This window comes from Pempheris klunzingeri, chromosome 3 (genome assembly GCF_042242105.1).
Source record: "Pempheris klunzingeri isolate RE-2024b chromosome 3, fPemKlu1.hap1, whole genome shotgun sequence".
NCBI lineage: Eukaryota > Metazoa > Chordata > Actinopteri > Acropomatiformes > Pempheridae > Pempheris > Pempheris klunzingeri.
The window spans coordinates 16,188,061-16,199,973 of NC_092014.1; the positions used below are offsets into that span (position 1 = coordinate 16,188,061).

An 11,913-nucleotide genomic window follows, 5' to 3' on the forward strand; every position below is an offset into this window, starting at 1 on the left:
CACAGCCAACTCTCACTCTGCCTGTTCAACAAAGTGCAGATTTTTTTTTTTTTAAAGAAATTAAAAAGCTGAAAAAAAAGCCTGCAGGGATGCAATTAAACACATGCAATGTTTGGTTTATTTTCAGTCCTATAGACTTTACCCTATAGACCCACCAGAGGGGAACTATTGAGTTACACAGCACGTACCATTATAGCGTGGGGAGATCTGCCAACCCTCTCAATGCCCCATTTTCCTTTAAAAGTTCAGCTTCCAAAAAAGTGAGAGAGGGAGTGAGGGTTGAGGGAGGAAGACTTGGTCTCTTCGCTGTTGCCGGAAGCAAAAAAAGGACCTTTAAACAAGTCGGCCTTAGGCCCAGATAGAAAAAAAACACGCTCTTTCAAAAGTGGGTCCACTCTGCGAGAGATAGAAGGAAAGGAGGACAGCAGCTCCGAGCCCCCGTCTACCGCTGTTTGGCCTCAGATGCGCCCATGTCCAGCAGCAAGAAGTCAGGGAGACGTCTGCGTCAAAGTCCCGAGGTGCGTCCTTCAGCGGCCAAACTTGTCCAGCAGATTGGGAGACGCTAAAAAACTCCCCGACTTAATATGTATGACACGATAAAAAATTAATGGACGGGAGAGGTGATGCAAAGTAAGTTTTGTTTAAATTATTTTTCCGTGCGCAGCCTTTGCAGTCGAGCAGCTTCTGTCTCCAAAACGTGTCCAAAAGCGGCTGTCTCCTGCGCCGCGCGTCCGATCTGTTTTACCCTCGTATCGCTCTCTCTCTCTCTCTCTCTCTCTCTCTCCTCTCCCTTGTTCCACACACACACACACACAAACACACGCGCGCGCACACACAAGGTGTTACACACAAAAACGGGGGGACACCCCTGGTCCCTCGCCGCCTCCTCCTCAAAGCTGACGAGATGAAAGAGCAGCTTGCGTTTCGCTTCTTCAAATCGCTGCAGCCTCGCCGATAGCAGAATGCCTGCACAGCGACACGTAGTCGGTCCGAGCTTCAGCGGGGCTCTGGATACCTCGGTGCGTAAAATGGAAGCTCTCCGTGCGCCCCGGCAGCGACGACAGATAGCCTTCGTCTCCCTCCCCAAAAATATCAGCCACTAAATAGCTCACCTCGCCAGCGTGCGACCTGTTTACACACTCAAAAAAAAAAAAATAGACTGGGAATTAGGGCAGTTGTTTACAGTGAAGGCGGGGGCCGGTGCTTCAGCCGGCAGCGTCGAACTGGTGAATTATTAGGTGAATTATTAATAAAGCGAGCGGTGTGCAGTCTGTCGCGGAGAGAGCGGCGCGGCCAGGGGAGCAGCTGGGGCTTTAGGAGAATTAGGAGGACCAGGGGCTAAATCACGGATGGCGGGGATTAGGGCTGCACTGGCTCCTACCTACCGCCTGCACGAACTGTAGGTTTCAGAGTGGCACTGTGGCCACGGTTGGGTACGACCCGAACTGCTCCCACTCTGCTTTCCGTAGTATTTAAAAAATAGATACGTTACAATCTGAAGCAAAGATCGGACAATAAGAAGGTCAAAAGGTACAGTCAAGGACAAACTAGTCACCAAGAGCAAGAAGTCTTTGTTTCCATACAGCTGGTTATATTCACCAAAATATAAAAAGCCTTTGACAGTTGTCAGTCAGCGTGTCCCCAAAAAGTCAGTGGGTGTGAGGAGGTTCAGAGGGTCTTTGAAGGCAGCACTTAGGATACCATATTTTATGTTAATGACACATTAAGAAGCTCAATGTATTCATATTGTTCTTTATAATGATGGCAGTTGTAGTGGCAGTGATGGAAATGAACAAGCTTCAACTTTAAAGCTTTTCTTTAACACTTCACCAACTGATTTATGGTCACAGTGTCTCCCAACAGAGTGAAACAACATGATAAAATATGACCGAGGTGTCACAGATAGTAAACCACAAAAGGCCAGACTTAAGGCACATTTCTGCACAATATAACATTTGTTTTTTTTGTTTTTTGTTTTCTTTTTAATGAAAGTGCTTATAGACGTGGAGAGTAAAGGCCTGCAGCAACAGCAGCAGCAGCAGCCAGGAGCAACAGAGCCGTCCAAGATACCAGAAAGACAAGAGGAAAACACATGTGGACACGCGCTCTGATTATTTAGGAAAAGGGCCAATGGGAAGTTTAAAACGTCAGTGAAGTTTCAAATTAAGAAAGTGAGTGATTTATTTAACTGTACATGAGCTGGAGAGGAGAGCATTGAGTTTAACCATTGTGATATGAATGATTTTGGCCAGCAGGTCTTGCAGGGGCACCATGGTGCAAGAAAATAGTCTTTCAGAAAAAAAAAAGTGAAGCATATATGAGTGATTCCACCAAGAAAACGTGACAACAATTTTATAAAACCTCTTCAACCAAAACATATTTTAAAAAAAACCTCTTGCTCAGATCTTCCTCTCTGCAGGTTTAGTCCAAATTCAAAATCAACCTCTCCTTTTTTTCATAATCTTCAAATTTCAGGCCTTAATAAACTAATAGAACCACTGAGCACAGCACAGTATATATTTTCGTTCTTGCTGCAGATGAATGTAGAAACATTGGCCTTTGCTCGCTGGTTAAATCAGCCCGTGTGTGTCTGCTGTGTCAAATGTTCTTGTTCTCAGTTGTGCGTGTGTCGTTATCCGCCCTTTAAAAAAAAAAGAAAAGAAAAAAACGTCTAATGACATTCCTCCAACATGACGGTTTATCAATAATTAAATGTTGACCTCCACACACATTTGGCCACATCAATTATTCATCTGTAATTGAATTTGTGATTTAAGTTTTTGTTGCAGCCTAATTTGGATGATCACATTTAACATGAGTGTGTGTCTGTGGCGGAGTGACATTTGAGGATTTTGACGTTATTTAAAGGTTTTGAGTAAATCTGAGGCAACTTTAATCAACAGCAGAGAGAGAAAAATTTCTCGGCGTCACAGATTTAATGTTGTTTTACATGGAGGTCAACAGAGACCCTTTAATCAAAAGCTGATTTTGTTAATTAGACAAATAATGTGTCCAACTCGACTTTCTCAAATAGGTTCTGCGAACTTCCAGCTGCCCATTAACTGTAAGGCTACTGGCCAATTTTTGCATTAAAACAGGAGATTATATTCTATATTTCGATTTTATTTTCTTAATTTTCTTACAAAAGCTATTTCATTCATTTTAAACAAGGTGACATAAATGATATTTATGTGATATAAACGTGCATGAGCTCAAATGTGAACCTGAGTGTCTTTTTGTGACACAGAATCCTTCCTGAATTTCTTTTATTTATTTATTTTATATAATGGTTTCAACCTGCTGATGTTATTATTTGTAGAACGACCATTAGACCTGAAACAAACCACAAATAGCTGTAGAGAGAAGTTAACAGTGTTGGCGAGTCAGTCATAATATTGATGATGTTAAAATATTAATCAATATACTTTCACACACACACACACATAAAAATATATAAAAACAACATAATCATCAAAAGCTCCGATGTTAATAATAATAATATAAGAGCTAAACAGCAACAGCACGAACAAGAATGATAATATTGAATGATGTATAATGATAATATCTAATAAAAACAAAAATGATAAAATAATTAAAAACTCATCTTCTATAATTCTGGTGATTTATTGATTGAACGACTTCAGCCTCAAGCGGCTGTATATAATTTCCACAGTTTCTATCATGACCTTTATTTTTCCATTTTGTTTGAATGTTAATTCTGTTTTTTTTTTTGTTTTTTTTTTACAGATGCTGATGACTGGGAGGCTGCACATGCCCGACGGCCTGTTTGGAGAATGACCAGTTGATTGGAGAAACACCAGAATGTGCCTCTAAACCCCAAATAATCCCACGACACGATTTTTTCTTAACCCTTAATTAATTTACAAATAACAGTGTGTACAGTCAGACCGCACTGTGTACTCAGCACGACCAGCCAAAGCCCGGAAGTTGCAGGAGGCCAGACGGATTTTCTACAAGTTCCAGGTAACAAAAATGCCTCCGAAAAAATCAAATAAAATCGTGCAAACGTGTTTCTAAAACCAAAAAAAATATACAGCTCTGTCTCAAATTGCAATCCAATTGAAAGCAGCATTATTAGTGCCAGAGTTCTTTATTATTTTGACATATAAATGACCACTAATAAAATATGTAATTAAAATAAAATGCATTTGCAGAAATGGTCCCTAAACATCCCAAATCGAAATGATCCCTAAAGATCTAAAAAGGCTTCTAAAATCGAAAAAACTACAGAAAAAAAGACACGTTGCTTCGCATAAGTGCATTCATCTGAAACGCAGGTAATCTGTGGGGAACCTGCGGTGAAAAAAGAAAGATAAACACGTTGTCCAGTAATTAAAAATGTCACACAGACGTGTTTAGTTTATTAATAATGTAAATTTATCATTTGGAGCTATTTGGAGGAGAAGGCCTAACATGAATTTACACCTGAACTAAATGCGGATGAACTGAAGTATTTAATATACAATAAAAATGCAACAGTAGTCTTAATTATTTAAGTGTGGCACAAGAACCGTGCAATTATTTGTTAAAATCAAGTATAACTTCATGAAAATCTCATCACACAACAGCAGGCCAAATTCTCTGAAATTTGCTCATTAAAAATCTGAACACTGAATCATTAATGCCACATAGAGGAAACATACTTGAATTTGTCTATTAATGTGGCTTAAATAATAATTTATACTCCCTTGTCCAGATGCTGATGCACCATATGCCTACAGCAGCTGACCTTGTTTCCATTAGGCAATAACTGTCCATGTTTTTCTTAAAATAATGTTGATGGAAATGTGACACGGAAACCATCAGAACCATTAAATTGTTTTGTGGCGACAGGTCAGCATAATAATAAAAATAACTCAAATGGTTCTATCATAAACCTTTGGTTTACATTATTAAAATAAAATAAAAAAAAGGAGCCCTCCACAGAAATGTTAATGACTTTTCTCCCTTTCAAATGTTTCTTGGAAGAAAACACTGAACCTAAATCAAGAGTAAATTCGATTGCTATGTTCCAAAAGTTACAAAACAAAGTGGAGGAAATTTGTTGGCGTGCGCTGGCCCTAATCATGTAAGGGAACCTATAAGCGTCAATTAGGCTGAGCTTTGGGTTAATGAAAGCCCTGAGCGGTGTATCCCACCACAGCCCCTTAAACCAGCCATTACTGTAGACCACAACGGCTCTGATACCACACTGTTTTAAGACCCAGCATTATGTGGGCAATAAGTTCCCTGAAGCTCGCTGTGAGAAGAGGAGGGCACATTGTGGGATCAGGCAGGCAAAGTTCAGACAACACTGAGAGACTTTTTCTAAGTCCTAAATGCTTGTCTGTAAACCCCAAAGTGAATCAGGGTAAAAGTTTTTCCTCAAAATTACAACTTTTAGATCCTTGGCTGGGATATTACTACAAACCATGATTGACTTGTTGAATTTGCTGGTCAATGGACGTCAGTGAGGCAAATTCTGGCAGCTAAATATTCACATATCAAAGATGGACTTGGTGCCAACAACTGTTAACAAGTTTAGAGGGACAGAGGAGCAAAAGTACCAGCCAGGAGCAGAGATAGTCAGATTGTGAATCGTGTGAGCAGCCACACTGATAATAATAATCAACAGGTACACATTTTTATCAAAGAAATGGTCAAATAAAGGAAATAACAAAATAAGGAAACATTTCAGATTATGCTTAAATAGATACAAAGGGAATTTGGCTTCTAAGCACTTTAGAAATCAGTCAAACAGGTGTTTTATGCACTCATCTGCTGGGGAGGATAACATAAAGATAAAAGTTCCCCAAACCAAAATTTCAACAATTTGATTTGTGTCCAAAGTGAAATAATATATTGTTACAAATAGTGATGGTGACAATAAACAGAAGCAATATAACTCAGGCTGAACCAAGGTCAGAATAATAGATATTTAAAAAAATTCTATTTCCTCAGCAAAGCAAACAAAGCTGGATGAAACAAAGACATTTTCTAAACCTTGCTCCACAAAATAAAGGAAAAAAAAGGGAGAAAATAATGAAAGAGAAAATGGCAGGTCACCTACACAGCATCATTGTGCTGTTTACAAAATGTAGATATTTTGTATAGTCATTTTCTAAGCAGTGAAACTGCTGTTGTAGGGCGCTGGGCCCAACAAGAACACACAAAGAACCGGGAACGGTGAATCAAATAGATGTAAGAAATAAAGAAAAGCAAATATAGCCTGAACTGGAGAAAAGAGTGACTAATATTGTTAACTGATAAGGCAAATCTTTTACGTTCATAGCAGTGCCAGCAAGTAAACAAAGGAACACTGCACAGCTACAAAGTACTATTCACAATGCAAATAAAAATCAAAGGCCTCAGTCCTGCTGCCACCTATTAAAAGCACTTCACTCTGACTCGTGGCTGCAGCTCTACTGACATCTACTCCCAGCCTGCTCTCACTGCCCTCTGCTGCAGTGAAGTCAGGGGAAAATGAAACACCCAGTTGGTTTTATACAAAATATACTCTGCACCAAGACCATATATCAAACTATTTTTTTTCCCTGTCTGCAATCTTCATTCCTCTCCCCGCTAAAAGAAATGGCCCAGAGAATTCTGCATCTCCATGCGAGAAGTGCAATAAGCGGTGGAAAGGAAAGGAAAAAACAAGGCTCTTTTTGTCTGCGGCGGCCGAGGTTTTATCCCTGCATTGCCGAGTGTTGTCTAGCATTACAAATCTCAGCCCTGGCCTGGATGGACGCAGGAGGGCTCTGCTGGCCCCGCTCACACTGTCTGCATCCTTTACGCTCTGCCATGCAAATAAACCCAAATGAGAGAGCAGCTGAGGGAGAGCGCGATGGAGATGGAGGGTTGTTGAGAGGGGAAAAAAGATGCAAGGAAGGAAGGGAAATGAAGGAGGGATAAAGGATGGGGTGGCTGAAAAGAGGAAATGAAGAAATGTATGTGGCAAGTAAGTAAGGAAGGAAATAGTTGGTTTGAAGTAGTTGCATAGGGACAAAAAGAGTAAATCTGTGTGTGTGTGTGTGTGTGTGTGTGTGTGTGTGTGTGTGTGTGTGTTTGTGTGCAACAGAGACAGAAAGAAAGAGAAAAAGAGTGGGTACTAACCGGCCATTGGAGGGGAGAGGAATGCCCGGCCCTGGCACAGGAGAATGGGATGGAGGGTGGAGTATGTTCACATTGCTGCTGCCAGCCGAGCACATTCCCACCACAGAGTCATGGAGACTTTTTAACTTACAGATTTTGAAGCAGCAGCAGTTTCCTTCAGGAGAGTTTTCCCACTCTGCTATACAATAATAAGGTCTTGTTAATGTTTTATGTAGAATAAGGCCTCTAACTTCAGCATCACATGTGATGCTGAAGTTAAAGTCATCCGCTCAGGCCAATGGACAACATGTTTTTTTTTCCTAAGAATCTTTTTTTGGTATTTTTTGCCTTTTTATTCAGTAGTCGACAGCAAAGACAAACAGGGAATTTGGCAAGAGAGACATGCAACAAAGGACTTGACAGGTTGTGATTATGGTATGTGACTTAGACCACTAGGTCTCAGCGATGTCCAGAACAAAACATGTTTTTATTATAGGCTGTATCATTCTCGCTCTGGAAAGGTGACCTTCCCCCATTACTCGAACACACTCGCACACACATGTGTCCCTATAAGTAAGAGAGGTGAGGTCTTAAAAAAAAAGAAATAGTATGCTGGACTCCAAAAAAGAAGATTGATTACCTGATTATCTTATTCTGAAAACTATTTATTCATTCGAGTTATTTAAAAATCCTACATAGCACAGTCGTCACTCCAGGGGTGATTTGAGGTGTGTGTGGATCCAAGTTCATTCACACAGACAAAAATAATCTAAATATGTAAAATATTGTGATGATGTAATGTGGGAAAGTAATTGAAATACTGTACACATAGCAGTGATCGGTCCATAGCTGGCCACCAATATCCAACATTCGAGCCTGTGCACAAGGCTTCTGGAAAAACAACAAACTTCCTTCTATTTGTTCTACATGGAGCGAATCTAAGACGCACTCCTGAATAAAGTGTCAAAGAGGACACATGTGGCTCACTGATAATCTAATATGCTTTGTTGAGGACGTGTGCAATATTATGCTGAGCAAGTGGTATCTGACAATTAATGTTTTACAATATCAGAAAAAAAACTTGAAGTTTAACAGCAGTAATGATAAATAACTCATTTTTGCACCCCCCCTCTTGTGTCCAAACTAATTATGTGGAAAACATTTACATTTACCCAGGTTCTGTACAGGTTTGAGGTACTTTTACTTTACTTAGACCTAGTATTTTCATTTTATATTACTTTAAACTTTCACTACACTATATTTTGGGAAAAAACTGCACTTTATACTCACCTGAATTTATTTGAAAGTTTTATAGTTATTATGCAGATTAATAATTTACATTCTAAATATATGATCATTTTATAATATATTATATATTGTTAAAGACTGCACCACCCAAAAGTATATAAAGTAGTTAAAACTAGCTCCATCTTGACCTTGTGCAATATTAAAGTGCTGCTTATATGTTAATGTATCAGTAATCAATAATCAATATCAAAAATGATGCAATAATATAATTTCTAATAATATAACACTAAAAGGGGTTGTTCATCTATATACACTGATACTTTAAACACATTCTGCTTATAATACCTTTGTACCTTTCACTTAAGACTTTTAAATTGAGCATTTTAACATTGTAATCTGAATACTTTGTCCACCACTGTTTAAAACTGCTGCTACGGTTTTAATGCTTTGTCAAGCTCAACACATTTCACAGTGAGAGGTCAGTGACAAAGAGTCAAACCCAGAGCATCAGGAGAGCGTGACGTGAGGACCATGACGAGCCGTTTGTCTTTCAGAGGAAGGACCTCACCTTTCCAAGAGTTCTGCTGAGACGAGTGTAATGTGTGCACAAGTGTCTGTGTGTTTTTGCCACTGCAGTGGTTCATCAGTGGTTGACATTAGGCTCATCTTTGATAACACACACACACACGCACACGCACAAACAGTTTAACTGATACACCATAAGCTCAGTTTTGAATCAGATGTTTTATATCACCAAAAAAAAGCATTACTTGATTAAGTGATCTCTAAAAAATTCTGCAACTATTTTGATATTCAAATAATCGTTTCAGTCATTTTTCAAGCAAACATGCCAAAACATTTGCTCTTTTGCTGGCTGCAGCCTCTCCTCTGACAGGATTTACTATTTTTTTTGTCACAAACGGTTGTGAATTTGGTAGTATTGAATATCTTTGGTTTTTTTTTTTTTTTTATAACTTTGGACTTTTCACATTTTTTGTACATTTCATAGACTGAATGAATAATTGATTAATACAGAAAATAATGGTCAGATTAATTGTTAATGAAGATAACAACATTATTGTTACATTAACAACATTATTATTTGTAGCGCAACAATAATAATACTGTATAATAATAATAATACTGTATAATAATAATAATAATAATAAAATACTGTCCAGTTAGGAACAATATACCACGGTACTGTGTGTTTGTGTGCATCCACTTCCACAGATACTCCCTGACATCATTCCTCTTTGTGTCATAAACAGTTAGCAAACGTGACCTGATGTGAGGTCATCTAAACTGCAGCACACACAGGATGTCATTGTGTCTCCATGTCTCCACCCATTCTGTCAGCAGGGACGACTTCAGCAACCGAGTGGATTTGTTCTGGGCCGGGCAGGTCAGCGGCTGGAGCAGTGTAAAAGTTAGTTAGTTTTATGTTTGTGTGAAGAGGAGGAGGGCGGTTGAATGGAGGTTGTGTGTGTGCGTGTGTGTGTGTGTGTGTGTGTGTGTGTGTGTGTGTGTGTGCTCCCCCAGGAGAAAAGAGGACTCCTAATCTGTTTTCCTGGCTCTTCTTTAAAGGGAGAGCAAGACACACTAGAGGCTCCCTCTGATCTGCTGCCCCATCCATCCCTCACTTTCTCTCTTTCCTCCATCCCTCCTTTCCTCGCTTCCATCATCTGTCTCTCGTTCCCTCTGCTTTTAGCCCTCGTTTTCTCGGCCCCCCGTCCCTATGCTCTCTCATCTGTTGTGTTGGCCCGCTCTGGTCTTTGTATGGCGACAGCTCCCATCTCCAGATACTGCCTAAGAGCTCTGATTCCACTTAATCACTCAGTTTTTTATTAGTTTTCCCTCACAGGGTATTTTGTGTTCTGAATTGCGTTTATCTATTATGCTGTTTCAGATTTATTGCTTTAGGAGGCAGACTGTGTGGCACACTACCCACCAATACGGTACACGACGCTGTGATCTCTCTACGTCTGCCCCTCTTTATGCCTGTCTGCTTTCATCCTTTCAAAATTAAATGAACAAATACACAAGGAGGGTGCTGTGCCACACTCCCTCACAACTCCTCTCGCACTTTTTTGCATACTTTTTTATTAGTTTTCTTTTATTGGGCATCTCAAGCGCTCAATTGCATTTATTTAGCATGCAGTAAAGACCACAGGGGAACAGTGTGTGGCATCAGTTTCTCGGATGGTACTCTACACTTGGATCCATCTGTCCTGGCATCTTTTGCGCTTCATTACTTTACTTTTCCAATTTCAAAATAAAAATGAAAGTCACAGGTATGGCTTTGTCTGTGAGCACAGATGTCTGTCTTTGAAAGAATTTTCAGTAATTAGCAGAATATTTAGAAAGGCTTAGTAGAGACTGTGGCACCTTTAAATCACACTGTGTTCTAAAAAGGCAAACGTATACTGTTTGTTATTCATTAATTGTGCTCTATTGAGATTTTTTTAGCAAACAAACACTAATGTTCGAGGTCATTTCGTTGCCACAGCTTCGCAAGGCAGTCTGGATTGCTTATTTCTACTTAATAAGGAGACATGGCATGCATACTCAAAATATTTTGCCCCAAAATGGCGGCATACCACCCCAGCCCTCCATTTTGTTCTGTCACTGGATCAAGCCTGGATCCTGCACCTGACTTGTTGGACCAGTGTTTGCATTTGAAAATACCCTCTCTCCATGCCCCGCTGTTACTATGCATCCCTCTTCTAGTTATTGGTCACCACAAGTGCTGTTAACCTGCTGCACCAATAGGAAGGCTCCGTCTGACTGACGTTCCCTCCTTCTCCGCTCTGCTTCCAGGGGCTTCCTGTGACCTGGGGGAAAACATGGGCGCTGGCCATCACCTCGGCCGCATCCAGAACCAAGTCAGACAGGGAGAGTCTAAGAGCCAGAGAGATAGAAGAAGGCAGAAACAGAAACACTGACTGAGTATAGATGCAATTAAAATTTGTGTTTATTCACTGATGATAAAGACAAAATACGAAACATGATGACCCCATAGACAACGACGGCTCCCATTTGGGATGAAAAAAGGAAGAAAAAATTAATATTCATGACCCTGTCCCTCCCATCCAAATTCAGCACCCTCACTCCCCACCCAAATCCTCCCTCCTCCTCACTTCCTCTCCCCTCCATTGGGTGGCAACACTTGGTAGGGCACATGGTGAGACAGCTGTTGCAGGGCAACATGGGCATCTGTGGTGCTACATAGACGAGAGGGGATAGTATGGGGGTGGGGGGGTGGTTGATTGGAGGGGGCGCAGACGGCATCATGAGAGGGATATAGGTCCCCTTCTCTGTCCTTTGCACATATATGTTTGTTTTTGAGTGCGTTCCGAAGTTTTAGGGATTATTATTGGATCTTTGTGGAGAGGTGGAGACGGACAAGAGAGAAAAGGAGTTTGAGAAGAAGGAACAAAAAGGCATCTCGTCCTCTTCTTCTTCTTCTTCTTCTTCTTCTTCTTCTTCTTCTTCTTCTTCTATGCCAAGCTGTGGATGAAAAGTAGCACCTGTCCTCCAAGCCATGACAGACAAGACATTAGCATAAGA

General features: G+C 40.3%; 1 protein-coding gene across 7 annotated transcripts in view; it reads right to left on the reverse strand.

Annotated features, from left to right (window-relative positions):
* nfixa (nuclear factor I/Xa) overlaps positions 1-739 on the reverse strand; it is a 109,454-nt gene extending 108,715 nt beyond the window's left edge. For 5 of the 7 annotated variants that reach the window (XM_070856464.1, XM_070856466.1, XM_070856468.1 and 2 more), the window contains exon 1: positions 189-739. In XM_070856464.1, coding sequence (XP_070712565.1) covers positions 189-191 — 3 coding nt within the window. In that variant the 5' untranslated portion in view covers positions 192-739. The remainder of the gene's footprint in view (positions 1-188) is intronic. The other 2 variants (XM_070856467.1, XM_070856469.1) reach the window with 2 other exon arrangements.
* Between the last annotated feature and the right edge of the window lie 11,174 nt (positions 740-11,913).